Raw genomic sequence first — 23,425 nt, forward strand, 5'->3', positions numbered from 1 at the left:
GCTGAAGGCCGTCCACGATCAAGCTGGGTATCACGATGGTGGGACGATGTCCTGCATCGGGTGATGGGGAAGGCAAGCCTAGTGAGAAACCACGGAGGGAAGCGACCGAAGCGCACTATTCAAACCGACATCTTCGGGCTGCCCACAGCTCATACTAATAGCCAGTTAGTCGGAGTACGATGCGCTGAGGCCGGCCTGGCTAATGGGAGCACCACTCCTGAGCCGGTGATCCGTGTTATTTGAGTAAGGCTATACTTTGAAATTGTAAAAATTAAATTTAGTTTAAATATATGTTACAGAAAGTGCATTGACTATTATCCAAAAATTTAAGTTTAATCAGATCTAGTACAGTATTAGTCTTATAGTATTTTGAGCCCTCTAAGAATAGAAATAGAAATAACAGCATCGAAGAGTAATAGTAAAGAGCTTACTTATTTTGTTTCTCCTTAATTTTCTTAATATGTTACTTAGTATACTCCTAATCTTAAATAATGGGGATTATTTATGAATTAGTAGAGCCAAAAGTGTCATTAGTCATAGATGGAATTAACTTACTAATTAAATTAATATAATTATCGAACTTTTTAGGGGAGTAGTGGGTGAAAATACAAAGTAGCGAAAAGGCACAGCAAGTATTTGAAGAACATACTTTTTATTCCTTCAAGAAAATAATGGTTTTTGGTAGTATACCCTGCTTGGAGTTTACTTCCTGTTTTAACTATCGTTATCGGAACTGAGTTCAGAACCTCATGTTCTTGTTTTCATGACAAAGTGGGGAATTTAATCAACGGAATCCTATAATTAGGCCCTATCAAAAGACAAACGAAGGAATGGATTTCAGCAGATTCCGTGAAAATTATTGAAGAGAGAAAAAGAAAGAAAGCAACATTAAACAACAGCCGCACACGGGCCGCTAAATTAAAAGCACTGGAAGAATACACCGAAACAAAAAAATGTTAAGAAACGCATAAGGAAAGAGAAACGGAGTTATTTGGAACTGCTGGCAAGAGAAGCAGAAGAAGCACATGGTAATATTAGGGACGTGTACAATACAATTAAGAAGATATCTGGTAAGTACAGTAAGCCAGAGAGGCCAGTGAAGACCAAAGATGAAAAGACAATACCTGATGCGGAAGGATAGATGAAGAGATGGGCAGAACATTTTGAAGAACTACTGAATAGACCAACACCAGAGTGCACGCAAGACATACCACCAACTGCAACCCACCTTCAAAAGATGAGATACATAAAGCTATAAAGAAGCTGAAAAATTGGAAGGCTCCTGAATAGATGGTATACCGGCACAAGAACTGACAGCAGATATAGAAACTAGCACCATACTACTATACACAATCTTCAAGAAAATCTGGGAAGATGAACAAATACCAGAGGAGTGGAAGGAGGGACTACTCATAAAACTTCAAAAGAAAGGCGATCTTAGTGCATGCTATAACTATAGAGGGATAACACTTTTATCCATTCTGGGCAAAATCTTCAACAGAATATTATCAAACACAATGAAGGAAGTGATAGATCCCCAGCTTCGAGATCAAGAGGCGGGCTTTATGAAGGACAGTTCATGCGTAGACCAAATTGCTACCCTGCGCATCATCATTGAACAGACCAAAGAGTGGAACTCATCTCTTTATATTAATTTTATAGAATATGAGAAGGCTTTTGATAGCCTGGATAGGCAGTCAATGTTGAAATTGTTGACACACTACGGGGTGCCACAGAAAATACTCAACATTATTATGTCTTCATATGAAGGTCTGAAATGTAGAGTAGTGCATGGTCAACAGACTACATAGTACTTCTCAGTACGGAACGGGGTAAGGCAGGGTTACCTCCTTTTACCATTCCTGTTCCTGCTGGCCATAGACTGAATTATGAAGATTTCCACAGAGAAAACGCGAAACGGTATACAGTGGACACTGTGGAGCCAGCTGGATGACCTTGACTTTGCTGACGACCTGGTCCATATTTCTCACACACAACAGCAAATGCAGGATAAATGCAACAGGGTTGCTAATTTCTCTACATGCCTGGGCCTGAACATCCACAGAAGGAAAAGTAACGTTCTCAAAGTCAATGCATTAAAAAACAACCCTATAACATTAGCAAAAGAAGCCCTAGAAGAAGTAGATAAATTCACCTACCTTGGAAGTATTGTTGGTAAGCAGGGTGGGACAGAAGCAGACATAAAAATAAGGACGGGCAAGGCAAGAGCAGTCTTCAATCAACTAAAAAAATGTTTGGGGATTCTGGAGATTTAACCCTTGGAAAAAAAATTCCGGATCTTCAACACGCTAGTAAAACCTGTTTTACTCTATGGAGCTGAGACATGCAGAATAACTGCTATAAATAAGAAGAACATACAATAATTTATAAATGCATGTCTCAGAAAGATCCTGCGAACTCGCTGGCCTAAAACCATCAGAAATGATGTTCTATGGCAACAGACAAATCAACTGCCAGTTGAAGAAGAGATCCTCCAGAGAAAATGTATCCAGCATATCAAGACAGGCCCTCAACTGTAATCCACAAGGCAGGAGGAGAAGAGGCAGACCAAGAAAAACCTGGAGGCGCGACCTGGAAGAAGACACCAAGAAGATCGGATACACCTGGGGACAGTTGGAGAGACTAGTCCAGGACAAAGACGTATGGAAAGCTCTTGTCAGCGGCCTATGTCCCAGTATTGAGAACAGGCAAACCTAGCCTAACTAAATCCTATAAGTATGCTTGCATCGTTTATTTTTTGAGTGTTTTCAAACAATGATTGTTTTCTCTTGTCATAATAGCGTCAGTCTGGATTGATTGTTTTTACTTCCAATCATTACATATGCAATCATTGAATTTTGTGTGTTTACATTGTATTTTTGAATTTATTCAAAGGCGTTCAACTAGCTTTTTTTCTTCACAGAATCATGCCGAGACAATACCAGCGCAAGAAAACACGAGGGGCATATACGAAACATGCCACTGAAATGGCAGTTGCAGCCGGGCTTTTTATAAGGAAAGCCGCTCCGTAAAGCTGCATCCGACTGTAAAGCTGCACAAAACAGACGGCAACATTGAGAAAGGCAACTTTTGGCTTCAGTACGCAAAAGAAGCGCATCTGCTCAGATGAACAAGAACAGTTTTGCTGAACTACGTCATTAAAGCCTCTTCAATCTACTATGGCCTAACTGTAGGAGAGGATTGGCTGAAGGCATTCAGGCAACGTCACAAGGACAAGCTATCTCTGAGAAGTCCGGAGGCCACATCACTCAGTCACGCACAGGCATTCAACAAAACAAATGTAAACTTGTTAACAATCTGATGGACGAATAAGGGGAATTTGAAGTTGAAAAACTTAAATGAAGTTAAAATGTGAAAAACAAATTCATAAACTTCGAAACTGACGAAGTATGGTCTGTGAATAAGACAGACATCATTACTTTGCTGACAAAGTCTGACATTTCTGGGACAAAACGCATCAAGAGTTGCCATGACAATTGAAGACATCGTGAAATATGCAGTCTATATATTCTTTAAATGTTAACTGAAAGACAGCTTTACATTTTATTTTGGCCACTGTCCTACTTATGGCACTGTGTTATATCTTCCCGTGTCCACAGTAAAAAAAATCACTTACTGTTTCAATTAAATTTTATGTAAAGTTTGTAATAATTATATTCAACAGCAAAGAAATGTATTTTCGGATCAATTAGATTCAAATATATAACATTTGAAAGTGCGTGACTTTTTACCCCAATTATGTGACATTTCGACCCCGCACTGGGTAAAATGTCACAATTCTAAATCACCATTTTGCAAGTCTGTCATGGGCATACTGCGAACAGTGATTCCAAACGGTTCTGCTTACAGTTATCTGAAATGTGGAACTAGTATCTGGTGCATTAGCATTGTAAAAGGTTAGCAATTTACATCCCCAGGTCCAAAAAATGAAATTTGTGACTTTTTACCCACTACTTCCATACTTATTTCACAAATGTAAAATATGTATTTAAAAAAATGCTTTCTTGTTAGAAACAAATGGAACGATTTTCAAGTCTATTTAGAGAAGCATTAATTGGATGTCGCGCATAATCTGGTGGATATATTAAGTGTAATTTAATGCTTACCTTAAATTTAATACTGTATATCATACATGTGTTGCTGGTTCATTGGACGTACGCTAATATGTTTTCTAACTCTATTTAAATTTAACGATAGTTCAGTATACCTTATCCCTAGGTTATAGCTGAACCTCAATAGAATTACAATATCTTTTTGATTTGTAGGATGCGAAGGTTTTCATATTATTTTCAAATTTATAAGCGATTGTGTTAAAAACAAAGATTGAGCATTATTTCAGGAGGTTACTGACATTTTTGTATGCAAGTTATCTTCCGTTAGCCCCATTGGTACACATTACTTATTAAAGTTCAACACTAGATCTAGATTTAAATACAGTATGGCATAATCAACAGTGGTAATGTCAAGTCAAAGAATAAAAGACCTAAATTATGAGCTTACCTTGTGCTGATATGGACCAGACACCCAGGAATGCTAATGCTACCGTAATCAGAGCCATGTTTGCTTGTTCCCTATCTCTTCATGTTTATAAAGTACTTATGTTTTGTTATTTCCGTTTTTACTTTCTCGTATATACGAAGTATAGAGAAAGTCTTGTAATCGTGCAAAAAAAAAAAAATCGAGATTTTTGCAAATCTCGACGTTTTGCATCTCACTGATACGGAAAAACATAATTTTGCAATCTTGTCCGTATGTCTGTGTGTCTGTGTGTGTGTGTGTGTGTGTGTGTGTGTGTCCGTGTGTAAACACGATAACTTGAGTACCGTTACAGCTAGGTTGATGAAATTTCATATATAAGTATTTAATCAAAATCGTAGATCCGTATCAACTTTTGAGCGATTTCCGATAACGGGAAGTGGTACTTTTCCTACTTTGAATTTTTCAAAAGCCTATAACTTGAGTACTATTTCAGATAGATAAATGAAATTTCATACGTAAGTAAAAGATCTAATTCTCTACCTTCTATTAAATTTTGAGTCATTTCCGTTGACTGGAAGTAGTACTTTACGCTACTTCCGATTTCTCAAAAAGCTAATGTAAATTTTAAAAGTAATAATAATATTGCGCACTATTATGCGCTTTTTTATTTCGCGTTCACTTGGTGTGCAATTAATTTGTCTACGAGATTTTATTCTATTTTTAAAACTTTAAGTATTTAAAATGGATTAAAAATCATGTCTATAGCCCGAGTTCCCATCCCCTGTTATTTTATGTAAGAATATTCGAGAAAGTTTAGGGGAGATCACTCCCGGTTTATTTTAATCTTGAATTCGAAGACGCAACGTAAAGTTGTTTTAAATGCGCACCAATTTTATGGGTAACACGAAAATGCACGCCTTTATTTAAAAGCAAGCAATCAGTACCCGTTACACGTGACTTGTTTAGGATTATATTTTTTAAAATGATATACGTGTTTGAGAAAAATATTATTTAATATAGTTATTGGTCAAATGACAGTGTGCTTTACTACACTTCAACTATATTATTGGAAAAAAAGCTAAATAGATAAAAACCAAACACATTTAATATTACATAGGCTTCCAATAACTATAAGAGAAATAAAATCCAAATTATAAAAAAATATTATTCAACACAACAACATATTAAATTCCTATACTGATTAAGTGCCTTAGATGTTTCCATTAAAAACCCTCTACTCAATGGTATTTAAAAATAAAATAATTTCTATTATTTTCGTCCGATGTAACAGTGCTTTTATCTAAATCTAGCTAATTTAGGTCATAGTGTAATTCGTCCTTTGTGGAAAAAGTGTATTTAAGTTTAAAATATTATTTTAACTATAAAACATGATGCACAATTATTATATCGACACGATACATCGACTGCTGCTTTTGTCTGTGATTAGTCGAAGTACCAACACAGCAAGACCTCCACTTCTCTTATTGATGTCGCCAGCAGCTAAACAAATAATAGTCCGCCAAAGCGCCACAAGGGGCGCAACTACAGGTAGACACAGTCGCCAGTCAGTTCAAAAGTGAGAGAGAGTTTTCGGATTTCCTTCCCCTTAAATGCACATGTTCTCTGCATATCTCCGGCTAGTCCCTGAATCCTGATTGGACAGTTGGACGGTTTATGATATGATTATGATTGGCTGCTAAGTCAGATGCCCAATGATATGTGAGACAGTTTATGACAACAACTAGCATACTAAGATTTATAGTTACTTTTAGTATGCTAATTTCTAAATCAGGGCTCCTTACATAAAAATGGTTGAAAAGGACAATCTGCACATACATTTCTGGTTCTTTTGCCAGCACCTGGTTTACTACAGACATGACAATTACGGTCTTTTTTAGCCGACATAGGGATATGTAATATAGCGGCTAGCCGAATGGTTCGATTGTCAGTAACCAAATTCACACTTGGCTGTGGTTGCTGGGCTAGGGCAATATCCACAGGTTTCTCAACAAGTGATCTACCAGCTTCAGCTATAAGTTGAACAATCAATTTGGACTTGAACTGAGCTAGACTGATCTTCGCTTGTTCGGGGTGAGACTCACGAAATAAAATCGCAGCGTCGACATGGCAGATTTCCAACAGCCAGTGGAATATATGTATATATATATATGTATGTATATATATTTATATAGGCATCACCCAAAATATAACATCTCTATATAAGCAAAGGAGGCTATTATATATATATATATATATATATATATATATATATATATATATATATATATATATATATATATATATAAGCAGCAAAAGTAACAAAATATAGTTCAAAATTGTCATGTCCTTGAAAATTACCGCAGTTACTATTGTAAAGAAATATATTTAAGATCACGATTAAAAAAAATTAAACATTTGAAAATTAAAAAAAAAACTTAATATTTAACAACATAATAATGTGTATTTTGTCCTAATTTGATTTTGAAGAATAACAAATATTTATAGACATATTTTTTTTTCTTTTCAGGCTATGCATTCACACACAATATACATACGCAGCCTGGTGTAAAGTGCTAGATTGTTAACCCGAAAGTCTGGATGTTCGATTCCAGTTTCAAGTCTGTAGAATGTTCTTGAGTCCACGCAGAAATTCAGGCGGCTCGGAATAGTGCTGACCACACTATCCCTTCATAAGCCAAGATAACTAAAAATATGGATTCTGCTTCATCAGCCTACTGTGTTATGGGCACAAAAATGTTGATGGTAGAGAATATCATTTAAAAGGAGACACGTATAATTATAATACATTCAACAATATAAAACAAGATGTAAAATAATTAGGCCTGCACAACAAGCTGAGCATTACTTTGAATATTTTTTTTTAAATACTTGTACAACAGCGACGTACCACCACAGCGAAACATTAACTTCTTACATCAATGCTACCGGCAGGTAAATCAAAGTAAACGTGATATAACAAATTTGTATGGAATAGATGTCCATGGTAAGAAATTTAAAAAAATGACGGTAAATGAAGTTAACCAACCTTGAGTTTTATGCTTTAAGAAATTTTAATGCGTTTATATTATATTATTTTGTAAGGTACTATTAACAATAGCGATGTTTATTTTTAGCTAATGTTTATGATTTTGTGCACAATGAATTTCGATGCTTTGATGGTTAGAACTTGATGGTTTCCTTATAACACAATATGTGTAATCGCTAGTAGATACGACTTCCATCTGTTTAGTGGCGTTTAAGCGAGGAACAAGTAAACTATTTACCTAAAATTAAAAAAAAACAGTTATAAAAAATACATAGTTTAAGCGTGTATTTTGAGCTAAAAGATTAAACGTTAAAGAAGCAGGATACACAATTATTTACTGCATTCAACCTACATTGGTTTAAATCTATAATAGAAGCTGCTAGGTAGTATGTCTGTCATTCCGTTTGCCATCGGGATGACACTTTTGTCATGCTTTAAAAATGTATATATATATATATATATATATATATATATATATATATATATATATATATATATATATATATATATATATATATATATACTAGCGTACCCGACCCCCGCGCGTTGCCGCGGGGATAGAAGAAAGTTTGATGAAATATATTAGGATTTCACCAACGCGATATCAATTATAATTATATGTTCTTAGACGCGTGACCTTCTTTTCTAAAAATGAGTTATTTAAATGTAAACAATGCCTGTTCTTGGATCATAAATATCAGGACACGGGTTTACCTACACTACCGCATGAAAACCTTGAGTGTACATTAATCACTCACCGAAATAATATGGTAGAACACACTTGGGTGACCGCCTCTGTGTCAGAGACGTAGAGGGGCGCTCTCAGGGCCCCCACCCTCCGATTACACTACCGCATAGGCGCGGCGTACGACCCCTAGCTCCTTAAAACTAAAAGGCGCCAGCGTGCCAAATAGCATCCTGTTAATAATGATGCAGCTTTCGTCATTCGCTAAAGTGACACAAATGAACAGGATTTTTTTCTTTAACACGTAAAAAAATTATTTGACGTATTTTAAATATCAATGTGACTGATGCAATATGCTAGCGTTACTAATGGTCTATTATTAGATGCTCGATCTCAATTTCTGACTGAATTGTCTAATAATAGATGCTTATTGCATCATTCGCAAAGTGACGAAACTCTACAGTAGGCTCCTCAAATTCAAAAAGTTATTTTTTCATCTTTCGAAAGGTGACTAAACTGTACAGAAGGATTTACTCGCGTTACAAATTTATTTTTAGGAGCCTGTTATAGTTTTACCGCTGAATATAGTAGTACTCCTTACTCGCTATGCAATATTTTTTTTGCAGAACCCTACCATTGAGTGATCTAATCATCTCCCCAAAGTTTCATGGTACACGGATGAACCGTGTGAAACCGAAATTTTATAAACCGTATATAGAGAAAAATAGCAGCCGCCCGTGGCGCCGCCCTTGCGAAACTAAAAAAGGATTTCTTTTACAGAACCCTTCCCTGAATTGTTCTAATCAACTCCCCCAAAGTATCATGGCTATCGGATAACGGTGTCACACCAAAATCGACTTATTTTTATAAACCGTATATAGAGAAAGATCGCAACCTCCCGTGGCGCTGCCCTTGCGAAATTAAAGATGATTTTTTTACGGAACCCTTCCCTAGAGTTTTATAATGAACTCCCCAAAATTTCATGCCTATCGGATAAACGGTGTCACTGCAATTCACTTTTATTATGTTTATATACCGTAAATAGAGAAAAATCGGACCCTCCCGTGGCGCTGCCCTTGCGAAATTTAAAATTATTTTTTTACAGAACCATTCCCTAGAGTTGTATAATGAACTCCCCAAAGTCTCATGGCTATCGGATGAACGGTGCCAAACCAAAATCGACTTTTATTTTTATATACCGTATATAGAAAAAAAAACATCGCGCAATGTTGGGGCGCCACCCCTGCGAATTTGAAATATTTTTTTCGCAGAAACCTCCCCAGGAATATTCTCAACAACTTCCTAAAGTTTCATGGCGATCGTGTGAAAGGTGTCACGGCTATTCACTTTTATTATTTTTATATACCGTATATAGAGAAAAATCGCACCCTCCCGTGGCGCCGCCCTTGCGAAATTAAAAATTATGTTTGTACAGAACACTTCTCTAGAGTGTTCTAATCAACTCCCCAAAGTTTCATGCCTATCGGATGAACAGTGTGAAATCAAAATAGACTTTTATTTTTATATACCGTATATAGAGAAAAATCGCACCCTCCCGTGGCGCCGCCCTTGCGAAATTAAAAATTATTTTTGTACAGAACACTTCTCTAGAGTGTTCCTATCAACTCCCCAAAGTTTCATGCCTATCGGATGAACAGTGTGAAATAAAAAAAGACTTTTATTTTTATATACCGTATATAGAAAAAAACAAATCGCGCCCTGCCGGGGCGCCACCCCTGCGAGCGAATTTGAAATATTTGTTTCGCAGAAACCTCCCCAGGAATATTCTCAACAACTTCCTAAAGTTTCATGGCGATCGTGTGAACGGTGTAACGGCAATTCACTTTTATTATTTTTATATACCGTATATAGAGAAAAATCGCACCCTCCCGTGGCGCCGCCCTTGCGAAATTAAAAATTATTTTGTACAGAACCCTTCTCTAGAGTGTTCTAATCAACTTCCCAAAGTTTCATGCCTATCGGATGAACAGTGTGAAATCAAAATAGACTTTTGTTTTTATATACCGTATATAGAGAAAAATCGCACCCTCCCGTGGCGCCGCCCTTGCGAAATTAAAAATGATTTTTGTACAGAACCCTTCTCTAGAGTGTTCTTATCAACTCCCCAAAGTTTCATGCCTATCGGATGAACAGTGTGAAATAAAAAAAGACTTTTATTTTTATATACCGTATATTGAAAAAAACAAATCGCGCCCTGCCGGGGCGCCACCCCTGCGAATTTGAAATATTTTTTTCGGAATATTCTCAACAACTTCCTAAAGTTTCATGGCGATCGTGTGAACGGTGTAACGGCAATTCACTTTTATTGTTTTTATATACCGTATATTGAGAAAATTGCACCCTCACGTGGCGCCGCCCTTGCGAAATTAAAAATGATTTTTGTACAGAACCCTTCTCTAGAGTGTTCTAATCAACTCCCCAAAGTTTCATGCCTATCAGATGAACAGTGTGAAATCAAAATAGACTTTTATTTTTATATACCGTATATAGAGAAACATCGGACCCTCCCGTGGCGCCGCCCTTGCGAAATTAAAAATTATTTTTTTACAGAACCCTTCCATAGAGTGGTATAATGAACTCCCCAAAGTCTCATGGCTATAGGATGAACGATGCCAAACCAAAATCGACTTTTATTTTTATATACCGTATATAGAAAAAAACAAATCGCGCCCTGTGGGGGCGCCACCCCTGCGAGTTTGAAATATTTTTTTTCGCAGAAACCTCCCCAGGAATATTCTCAACAACTTTCCAAAGTTTCACGGCGATGTGATGAGGGGTGTAGTAATGCATAAAGGACACACAAACACACAAACATACATTGCTTTTATATATATATATATATATAATATATATATATATATATATATATATATATATATATAGATAGATAGATAGATAGATAGATAGATAGATAGATAGATAGATAGATAGATAGATAGATATAGATATAGATATAGATATAGATATAGATGTAGATGTAGATGTAGATGTAGATGTAGATGTAGATGTAGATATAGATATAGATATAGATATAGATATAGATATAGATATAGATATAGATATAGATATAGATATAGATATAGATATAGATATAGATATAGATATAGATATAGATATAGATATAGATATAGATATAGATATAGATATAGATATAGATATAGATATAGATATAGATATAGATATAGATATAGATATAGATATAGATATAGATATAGATATAGATATAGATATAGATATAGATATAGATATAGATATAGATATAGATATAGATATAGATATAGATATAGATATAGATATAGATATAGATATAGATATAGATATAGATATAGATATAGATATAGATATAGATATAGATATAGATATAGATATAGATATAGATATAGATATAGATATAGATATAGATATAGATATAGATATAGATATAGATATAGATATAGATATAGATATAGATATAGATATAGATATAGATATAGATATAGATATAGATATAGATATAGATATAGATATAGATATAGATATAGATATAGATATAGATATAGATATAGATATAGATATAGATATAGATATAGATATAGATATAGATATAGATATAGATATAGATATAGATATAGATATAGATATATATATATATATATATATATATATATATATATATATATATATATATATATATATTATATTTATTTATTTATTTAATTATATATATATATATATATATATATATATATATATATATATATATATATATATATATATATATATATATATATATATATATATATATATATATATATATATATACAAATATATATCAAAGTGTTGATTATAACATCAAAATAGTATATATTACCCCTATAAATGTGTAGCACAGTCCATGAAATAATCAGCAACCCGAAGATTAGACTCTCGGTAACTATCTTGATTGAGCTTCCGTTTTTGGAGTTAAAACTGACTTCAATACGTGAAGCTATACACAACATGATACATATAGTTCATATCATGAAGATGCATTAGACATTTTAATATAATAGGAATAATATCACAAGATGATGCTATCTTAGAAGAAAATAATTTAATTTAATATTTGTGTTTAACTACAAAATATTACATCCGCCTGCAATTGTCAAGTGCATTATTATTCTTCAAGTCAAGTTAAGTGTTAAAGTGTATTATACAACACTAGCCGTTTCCGGCTAGGCTCTGCTTCAGCCATTTAAAGCCATGTCTAAATATAATTGTTCATGTTGTTTTCCATTATATCACACAATCAATTTCCGTTTGCAGTTTATTTTCTTAAACATAACGACAGACTATAATATAAATGGACGAAAATGTTCAATCCTGAAAAAGTGATTTTCGTTTGTTTACCTGCATGTTATAAATTCTGAATTTTTCTGGTTGTCCTAAAAGCTATTCTATGATCATCTACATATAATCGTACATAATAAAGTAGTGTTGCATTATAATATTTTAATTTACAGGCAGCATAGCACTCTCTTATCTTAGGGTCAGCGAGATGATGTAGACTCTCTTACGTTAAAAGTAGCTTATATTAAAAGCCATTTGTTTCTTTTACATTGGTCTAATAATACGGAATAATATTTTGTAGAGGCGGCTTCTAACCTGATAAATAATGACACCTGTGGGCTAAACGTTTGGCATCAGCTTCGTCAAAGTAAGTTACACTGCAACAGTACCAGCCAGCGTCTTGGGGTAGTAGGCCATAAATTAACAAAAGAAGCCCCGTTCCGAGCGTGCCCATTCTCATGTTGGGCTTCAACTGTTGATAAACGGGTCGCACGTGCCAATGATCTTTTCCTCTAGGTTTGATTAGATTTACGTCTGGGTATTGTACTAGATTGGGGTTTCTGTGCTAAAAGTAGATAGATATTGATTTAATGGTGAAGAGGCGTATACCAGTTTTCGGGATAGTTGGAGCGACATATTTATATGTATATATATATATATATATATATATATATATATATATATATATATATATATATATATATATATATATATATATATATTTATTTATATTTATATATATATATATACTAGCGTACCCGACCCCCGCGCGTAGCCGCGGGGATAGAAGAAAGTTTGACGAAATATATTAGGATTTCACCAACGCGTTATCAATTATAATTATATGTTCTTAGACGCGTGACCTTCTTTTCTAAAAATGAGTTATTTAAATGTAAACAATGCCTGTTCTTGGATCATAAATATCAGGACACGGGTTTACCTACACTACCGCATGAAAACCTTGAGTGTACATTAATCACTCACCGAAATAATATGGTACAACACACTTCGGTGACCGCCTCTGTGTCAGAGACGTAGAGGGGCGCTCTCAGGGCCCCCAGCCCCCGATTACACTACCGCATAGGCGCGGCGTTCGACCCGTGACTCCTTAAAACTAACAGGCGCCATCGTGCCAAATAGTATCCTGTTAAAATGATGCAGATTTCGTCATTCGCTTAACTGACACAAATGAACAGGATTTTACTGATGCAATATGCTAGGGTTACTAATGGTCTATTATTAGACGCTCGATCTCAATTTCTGACTGAATTGTCTAACAATATATGCTTATTGCATCATTCACAAAGTGACGAAACTCTACAGTAGGCTTCTCATATTCAAAAGTTATTTTTTCATCTTTCACAAGGTGACGAAACTGTACAGAAGGATTTCCTAGCGTTACAAAGTTATTTTTAGAAGCCTGTTGTAGTTTTACCGCTGAATATAGTAGTACCCCTTACTCGCTATGCAGGACGCTCGTTTAACGGATGCCAAGTTCCAACTTAGTCGCTCTAAAAACCGTGTATTGACGAAAGTTGTACCCTATATGGCGCCGCCCGTAAGAAACTTTAGTTTTCTTTTTCGCAGAAATATTCTCGGGAGTATTCTCATCTATTCCCTAAAGTTTCATGAACCGCATCCGAGTTTTATTTTTTATATACCGTGTATAGAGAAAAAAAAATCGCCGCCCTTGCAATATTAAACAATATTTTTCTGCAGAACCCTACCATTGAGTGATCTAATCATCTCCCCGAAGTTTCATGGTACACGGATGGACGGTGTGAACCCGAAATTTTATAAACCGTATATAGAGAAAAATTGCAGCCGCCCGTGGCGCCGCCCTTGCGAAATTAAAAAAGAATTTTTTCAGAAACTTTCCCTGAATTGTCCTAATCAACTCCCCCAAAGTCTCATGGCTATCGGATAACGGTGTCACATCAAAATTGACTTATTTTATAAACCGTATATAGAGAAAAATCGCACCCTCCCGTGGCGCCGCCCTTGCGAAATTAAAAATGATTTTTTTACAGAACCCTTCCCTAGAGTTTTATAGAGTTTTATAATGAACTCCCCAAAGTTTCATGCCTATCGGATAAACGGTGTCACTTTCATTATTTTTATATACCGTAAATAGAGAAAAATCGGACCCTCCCTTGGCGCCGCCCTTGCGAAATTAAAAATTATTTTTTTACAGAACCCATCCCTAGAGTGGTATATTGAACTCTCCAAAGTTTCATGGCTATCGGATGAACAATGCCAAACCAAAATCGACTTTTATTGTTAGAAAAACAAATTTGACGCATTGAAATATGAATGAGGACAAGCGAAGTTGGGTGTTAGGCCAGAATTCCACAAACATCCATTCACTAGATAATTACAGTGTACACCGTAGGGATGGACAGTAGGTGACACGTTCAAAGAGATTGACCGCTCTGACAGGACAATAGTGACCAGTAGCTAGGGTTGTTAGCACCAGGGGGGATAATTTGTTTTTTCTTTTGATCACACCAACACGTCCCCCCACCCAATCTTCGTACGCTACTGTAATAATGGTATTGTTTTAATTTATTAGATAAGCAGGTGTATTGCTGGACGGCAATATGTTTACAATGTAGTTGTGAAAGAAATAATAAAAGTGGTGGATAAAAGGGGGAAAAGGTGGTAGATTATCAAGGAATGTCAAACGGTTAGGTTATTAAAATAAAATACTAAAAATATTTTATTTTAAAATATTGGAAAAGTTAAACAAAAGTAAAAAAAAAAGTATATTAGATATGAACAAGTAATACAAATATAAGTTTATACTAATTTATCAAACTCGTTTGTTTAGGTAAAGCTTAAAATATAATCTGTAGTGATACTGATTTTAAATGTTTTTTAACCATGCACTCACCTGACCAGGATACGAATACGTTCTTAATGTATACAAAAAATATTCGTTCGGATAGAAATCTTTATTTTGCCAGAAGAACGACATGTTTTCCATCTCTGTTGCTGTAGCAGGAATTCCTGCGAACTCAGGGGTACATGAAGTCAAATTCAAGACTGATGGAAAATGTGGATCTACCATTCCTTCTAATATGGAGTGATGTGTAACTGTAAATATTTGAAAAAAGGAAAACACAATGATCCTAAGTTTAAACTCAGCATAACATCATAACATTTCAATTATATATATATATATATATATATATATATATATATATATATATATATATATATATATGTGTGTGTGTGTATATGTATATATGTATATTGATGTATTTTGTTTTTAAATTTAAATTTAAAAAAGGACACTCCGAATAAGACAAATCATGATATTGGTAGACATTAAGAAAAATCCAAAAGTAATTAATCAAAGAAAGAAAAAAATATGAATTTTAGTCACTTGTTTCAATTAAACGATAAAGTATATGTTCAAAAACTTTTTGATACACTTAGAATAAAAATGAAATATACCAATATGTTACATATTATTTTAAATTCCAATTTCTTTAAAAGCTTTTTTTTGGGGTTTTATGTAAATTTAAATTTTATTTAATAATATTATAAAAATAAGAAAATTGGTACTAACAAAACACATCCTAATAAAAGAAACCAACCTATAACGTCCTCACAACGTTCCGAAGCCAATTGTATTTTTCTGTCCTTGACGATGTAGCTAGAGCAGCAAAACTCGCCTTCGTCATCGGGAGTGATTTTTACCACATCGATTTCCAGCCTGAATATTTTACTATCGAAAAATCCTAATCTGTTTTTGGGATCCTGTCCAGAAACCCTAGTACGCCACCAATAGCTTATATCATATGTTTTTTCATAAGGAGGCTATGGAAAAATAACAACGTACAATAAAACATTCACGTGAATAAACATACTTTGATGAAATTATTGTATTATTTTAATATCTTAAATACTACAGAAAAGTATTCCCATACACCTGCATAGTATACTATTTTGTTCATCCTAAGTTTTTTGTAATAGCTGTTGAACCCAAAACATTTATTCTCTTAAAAACAATTTTAAATACGTTGTTTAATGTTTGTTACTCCGTTAGTTTTAATAACTTCCGAACATATTACAAGAAACATAAACTTACACACACATACACAAACACACACACACACACATACACACACATACACACATATATATATATATATATATATATATATATATATATATATATATATATATATATATATATACAAGTTTATGTTTACTTTTAAGTCCATTCTTTACATTTATATGTGATGTTCTTCTATGTGTTCGTAATATTCAAGTATGATATTTGCTATTTAACAATTCCATCGATTATGATTTCAAGAGCAATTAAAACTTAAGTACCAATCATCTTTTTTTTTAAATATTTACATCCAGTCTACCTAAATTACCTTGGTACTGTACTGGAAAAAGGATTGTTTGTTCCATCTTAGCTGTAACGCAAAAATGCCATCATAACTGCCATTTTCAGGGACACCGGCAAGATCAGAATCACAGAAAACAGTAACTTCTGAACCTCTCTTAACTTCTTTTGGTACTATTGATTTATGCAGTACTGAATAAAAATAAAAATTAGACATGCACCCGTTTGCTGTTACACATATACATATAACAGCAATCCCTTTCTGTGCGTCGCCACAGTGTCATATATTAAAACATTCTAGCAAACAAATTATTATAATATTCAATTTGTGTTTGATTTGAAAGTTATAAATCATTTTAAAATAATATATGATAAGATTCAACATGTCTTCTTTTGTATTTATATAAATTTATGATTATTAATGGTGTATTTGATACTAGTGATCTCATTTTCTGATTAGATCATTAAATGGGCGAGAAGTTGAATATAGGAAGTAAGAAGTGAGTCATTCAGGAAAAGTGTAACAGTCATGGATCAGGGAAAATTATGAAAAATATCTGAACAAATAAAAACAACCAACAAATGAAATTCTTTTATTATAATAAAACTATATGTGAGATACTGATTGGCTGTTGTGAGAAGTGGGTCATCTTATCTCCATTCTCATCAAAGATAGTTTGTGATAAAATTGAAAATTGAATTTTTTTTTAAACCAACAGAAATCACACAAATAAGCTAGTTACATCATAAAAGGAATAAAAAATGTAAATACGCTGCCTTACATAAATAGTCTCAATATTGCTCATTTGATTAAGAGAAATATTTTTATTGATACATTTATGACTGAAAGTTTGTAAACAGAATTAGTTTAATTAAAAAGACGATATTTATTTTTGGGTTATGTTCTTATACTCTGAAACAGCTGCATTCATAGAACACATTGTAAAAATTGATCATCTCTCCGAATCCTATAGTTCTGCAGGCTTTATTGATAGCCTTCTTCTTGTGTAAAACTAATATTTACTACCTCCTAATTTAGTAATTTACTTTTACTGGTGTAGTAAAAAATAATTTAAAAAACATATCCTGAAGTAGATTTCACTTAGGTCTTGGTATATCTCAATACTAATACATTAAATGGTCAGCACATTGTCAGCTTTTACTGTCCTTGACCATAGTCAGGTACCAGGTAGAGCTGTGCTAAATCCGATATAACTTACAGGATCAAGATCCTGATTTAAACTTAAGAACTTTTGTTTTAGCAGCTATATTCACAACTGTGTACTAATATAAGTCTTCCATATGCATATTATTTACATTTGTGTTTTAATGAGTATCAAATATATCATTTGTTAATATTATATTCCTAATCAAAACAGTATAGGCGTTCTGTGAAATGAACTATATTTTATTAATAGAAGGTTATAACTAATAGAAATTTCAAAAAAAAGAAACAGAAGATAAGAGAAGGGTAAATGTTGGGTTGAGATAAAATCTTACTTCTAATATTAATAGAGATGCACACAAAACAATTGATTTATTTGGGTTTGCATGACTGATCAATGAGTTGCTTATAAAAAGAAGAACAAAATGCTGTAGTGGGCTTCCATATAAGACATCCAACTTGGACGGTGTGGGGGACATTCCGGCTTTTGGTACAACGAGTGGGGGGGGGGGGGCGTTGGGGAAGTTCAGAAAGTAAGATGACACGCTTTTGCTCTACATTTTCAAACAATTATGTTTACACACTGAGTTTAAGCGTTTCGGCATTATTAAAAGTTATTCTATAATTCGGAATAAAATAATCGATCAATTGGCTTATATTAATTGTTTGCAGATTACATTAGACTTAAATATTCACAAAATAAATCTTTGTTTTAAAAACAAAATAGCAATATATATGAGAAGTGTGGTTGTGGATGGATGAGTATAACTTTATGTGTAGAAGGTCTGGATCTGAATTTTATGTAAACATTTAGAGGGTGTGGGGGGGGGGGGTGAGGGAACAAAACGTGACAAAGTATATTGACCACCCCATAGTCATGTGTTGAAAATGTCCCATCTTGATTGTTAAGACATATATTAAAATAGTATTGTAAGTGTTGATATTAATTAGCCTTTAAGTATTATTTCAATTGTGTATAGTCTAGTCGTAAGTAGTTTATTTATATAATTTAATATAACATCCCTGTCACTAAAGCACATACATTCTGTTAATCAAATTTTAAAATGTGTTCTCCTATTTATTATTAATTTGCTAGAAAGTATTCCCTATTTGTTTGAATATTTCTAGCCTTATTACAACTTATTACAATAAGTGTGTACTTATTTCACAAATGTAAAATATTAATTTTTTGTTGAAAAATATGCTTTGCATATGGAACAATGTTAATGTCTATTCAGATAAGCACTAATTGGATTTCGCGCAATTTCTGACGAATATATTAATACTACTTTAGTGCTGGCTTTAGTTTTAATACATGAATGTGTTGCTGGTTTAATAGACGTACGCTAATACGTTTTGTAACTTAAGGTAGCGCTAGTTCTGTATACCTTAACACTTAACACTAGGCAATAGCTAAGCCTCTGTAGATTTACAATATGTGGTTGATTTGTATAATGTAAATGATTTCTATATTATTTTTAAAAAAAAAAAGGGATTGTGTTAAAAACAAAGGTTGAACATTATGTATGTAGGTTCTTCACATTTTTTGTATGCAAATTATCTTCCTTTGCCTTCGCCCCATTGGTACACATTGTTTGTAAATGTTCAACACTAGATCTAGGTTTAAACACAGTATAACATTGTCAACATTGATAATGTCTTGTTAAAGAATTAGATACCCAAATTATGAGCTTACCTTGTGCTGATATGGACCAGACACCCAGGAATACTAATGCTAACGTAATCAGAGCCATGTTTGTTTGTTCCCTATTTCTTCAAGTTAATGAAGTAATTATTTCTATGATTTCCGTTTTTTATAAATGAAGACCCAATGCAAATGTTTTAAATGCGCACCAATGTTATGGGTAATAAAAAAAATGCACGCCTTTATTTAAAAACAAGCCATCAGTACCCGTTGCAAGTGAATTGTAGACTTGTAATTTAACTTTCTCGTAATCAAAGTATAGAGAAAATATTGCAATCGTATTGTAATTCCCTGAGTCGGAAAAACATAGATTTGCAATTTTGTCCGTATGTCTATATATGTATGTGTGTACGTGTGTCTGAGAACACGACAACTTTAGTGCCGTTACAGCTAGGTTGATGAAATTTTATTTGTATTATATCAAATTTGTAGTTCTATATCAATTTTTCAGCGATTTACTGTATATTCAAATATATTAGTGACAAAGCAAAGAAATAGCTAAACAGCTAAAAACCAAACACATTTTATACAACATAGGCTATCAATACCTATTAGAAAAACGAAATTGTATACATTACTAGCCGTGCCGGCAGTGCATTGCACTGGTCTCTGTGAAAATCCTATCTGTAAAGGGCAATGACATGTGTGTTTAGTAATCAGTATATAACCGGCATTGTCCACCCTAACTACAACCAACCAAAACCAAAACTCACCTTAAAAAACCGCAAACAAAACACAAAACCAAACACAAACACAAACAAAAAAACGAAAACAAACCAAATGAAAACATAAACTTAACAAATCTCAAACTCAACTCAAACACAAAGAACACGCAAACATAAACGAAAAGTCTCACATTCTAGCCCAGGGCGCGAAATCACACCATGGTGAGGCGCCGGCGGAACCGCCTGTTTCAGCTTAGTAAAAGGCTATATTACCCCAATTTATTCATAGTCTTTTGCACTCACATAGTCTATCGCACTCTTTTAAACGAATGTATACACCATAGTGCTCAAATGATAGTCCAGAGTGCCAAATCAAATCCTGCAGGGGCGCTAAAGGTTTTGCCTGTTTCAATTTAGTGAAAAATTTCAATGCTACAAGCGTATCCGTAAACGGAAAGAAGTAAACATAGAGAACAATTAGTAGCTGGCTACTTATCTGTTATTGATTGTTTTAAATATATTTGTTGTGCAATGCAACGTCATGGTATGCAAACTTTGAAGCTATAAAACCAAACAAAGCTCTTTAAAAGAAATAGTTTCTTCGATCTTGCCTTTACAATCGAGTACATAGTCACACTTTGCACTGCATTATTTGTACCGTTAAAACGTCTGCTTAAAAAAAAGGTACGCACTATGGTAAGATAAATAAGTACGACGTTCATCATGTTTAGTGCGACAGACAAAAACGGATTCCCCTTCTTGCGCAAAAGATCTACGATTTTGATATAATACTTATATGTGAAATTTTATCAACCTAGCTGTAACGGTACTCAAGGTATCGTTTTTACACACACACAGACACACGGACAGAATTTGATATTCCAGTTTTTACAACCCCATTACGCATACAACGCCAACATTTTGATGAATCTGGATTTATAATTTTTGATGATTAAAATAAGTCCTCTATATCCCGGATGTGATGAAGGACTGTCAATATTTTCTCTATACTCTGTATACGAGAAAGTAAAAAAATGTATTTTTTTCTGTGGTTTTGTAATCTATTGCCTTTGTGTTATTTGTATTTTGTAAACTGATTAGCTGGTACATAGTTTAATGGTAATTGTAAAGATAAGTTTAGTAAATAAATATTCTTTCAGTAAAATCCTCTCAACAAAAGAACTTAGGAAGTCATTGGTAATAAGAGCATTATTATCTTCTTTGACTATAACTAAATACATTGAAAAATCTCTGAAAACATAAAAAATAGATGTATTTCTTGACATTTGGCTACAGAGCCTGATTCAGTGAATCCTGTTGCAATATGACTCCATATGGCAACAAACCATTTGCATCTAAATAAGTATGTAAATCATATTACATCATACATATAATACAATATACACAATTTAGAATAGTTTTGAAGTATCATTATAATTTTTTAATAGTGAAGTAGGAAGTAGGCCTACTGTATGAAAAAAAAAATATTTAAAAAATACCATCCTCCATGGTGATCAGCTCGTCAACATTATCACAAAAGTGACATCGGAAATGAAACAAAAATTTCTTTTAAAGATTTTAATAAAGGATGCAACACTATAGTTAATGTGTATCTGTAAAATTAAAGATTTATGTGTGTTCACAATAGTACGTTGCCATAATTATGGCAAAAGTATGCATTATAGGGTTAAACATTGTTATTTTCTTTATGGTAGCTAAGAACGGTTTATAAGCAGGTTTCATGTTAAACGTTCATTAAATACTATAAACCATGATGCACAATAATTATATCGACACGATACGTCGACTACTGCTTTAGTCTATGAGTATTTAAAGTATTATGTACATCAGCGTAGTACAACACAGCAAGACCTCAACTTCTCTCATTTATGTCACCAGCACCTAAACATTTAAGGTTCCGCTAACCATATATTAGCACACCGATCTAAATAAAGAAATTTGACGTAAGAAAATTTTGTAAAATTACTTAGTATTTTCAAACCTATTAATCGACAATCATGGAAATAAAATAAAGTCAAGACGATTAATCTTCCTAATGAAACGAATCAAAACTTCATTTATTTACGTTTTCAAATTGTAATGCTTCTAAATTGTGCTTAATCATTTTTCACGATCTTGTAAAAACATTAAGAGCTTTTTCGGTTTTAAAAACCTCAAGATATTTTTTTTCCGTTTATGCCACAAAGATTTCTGATTTCCGCTGTTGTAAGACGTGTTTCAAAAACTACTAAGTGTAAAATCTACGTCTAATTTCATTATTATAAGCTTTTACTTTCATCACGATTATTGTTTGTTCTTTATGTTTGTTAGGTTAGGTTAAGTTTGCCTGTCGTTGTTGATAATCTCGTAATTTTATTTATATTGTTCTCATTTGACAATGCGAAAATAAATATTGTTTATTCTGATTAGAAATTAAATTTAATAATAACGTAAATCGATAATAAAAAGAGCTATACAAATAGCATGTACTAGCGATCACTCTATCAGCTAACCAAAGAAGGTGAACTCATTTATTTAAGAATGATTGATTTTTTTTTTGCCTGAGTGGGGACAGTGGACCAGTTCTTTAAAGCCGGTTTCATCCTGTCTTATAAAATAAAATATGTTTCATTAAATGTATCAAGAGTATAGATGACAAACACAGTATTTCCAAAAAAAAAAATCATCCTGAGAAAATAAGTTAATAAATCACATTCCAATATTAAAACAGTGCAAAATATAATGGTTTAACATTCATAAAATATTTGCATTCTACTTTTCTGACATTGTACTTAAGTGTTCTTGTAGCTTTTATTTTTTACAGTATCAGTATAAATGTACATCGATTTGATCTAAAAAGTGGACATACTGCATTTGTCCTCTATACCCTCGTTATGCACTCTTACAGAACATGAATTTAAAGCCTGGGGTAGTTTTTAATTTTGGATGTATTTATGACGCTTATTA

At 33.3% G+C, this 23,425-nt stretch overlaps 2 protein-coding genes across 3 annotated transcripts in view; both read right to left on the reverse strand.

Annotated features, from left to right (window-relative positions):
• Positions 1 to 4,616, reverse strand: part of LOC131937875 (uncharacterized) — a 44,073-nt gene extending 39,457 nt beyond the window's left edge. Inside the window, exon 1 of one of the 2 annotated variants that reach the window (XM_059295570.1) lies at positions 4,522 to 4,616. In XM_059295570.1, the coding sequence (XP_059151553.1) occupies positions 4,522 to 4,579 (58 nt within the window). In that variant the 5' untranslated portion in view covers positions 4,580 to 4,616. The remainder of the gene's footprint in view (positions 1 to 4,521) is intronic. The other variant, XM_059295572.1, reaches the window with a different exon arrangement.
• Positions 4,617 to 7,613: 2,997 nt separating this feature from the next.
• LOC131937874 (uncharacterized) lies at positions 7,614 to 19,872 on the reverse strand. Its single transcript, XM_059295569.1, has 7 exons — positions 19,785 to 19,872; positions 16,952 to 17,115; positions 16,163 to 16,385; positions 15,454 to 15,656; positions 12,876 to 13,125; positions 12,103 to 12,219; positions 7,614 to 7,784 (listed from the first exon to the last, which is right to left on the reverse strand). Exons 1-7 carry the CDS (start codon positions 19,840 to 19,842, stop codon positions 7,777 to 7,779), a joined length of 1,023 nt encoding a protein of 340 aa, XP_059151552.1. The 5' UTR covers positions 19,843 to 19,872; the 3' UTR covers positions 7,614 to 7,776.
• Between the last annotated feature and the right edge of the window lie 3,553 nt (positions 19,873 to 23,425).

This window comes from Physella acuta, unplaced genomic scaffold (genome assembly GCF_028476545.2).
Source record: "Physella acuta isolate Inbredline_101_S28 unplaced genomic scaffold, ASM2847654v3 ptg000224l, whole genome shotgun sequence".
Classification (NCBI taxonomy): domain Eukaryota; kingdom Metazoa; phylum Mollusca; class Gastropoda; family Physidae; genus Physella; species Physella acuta.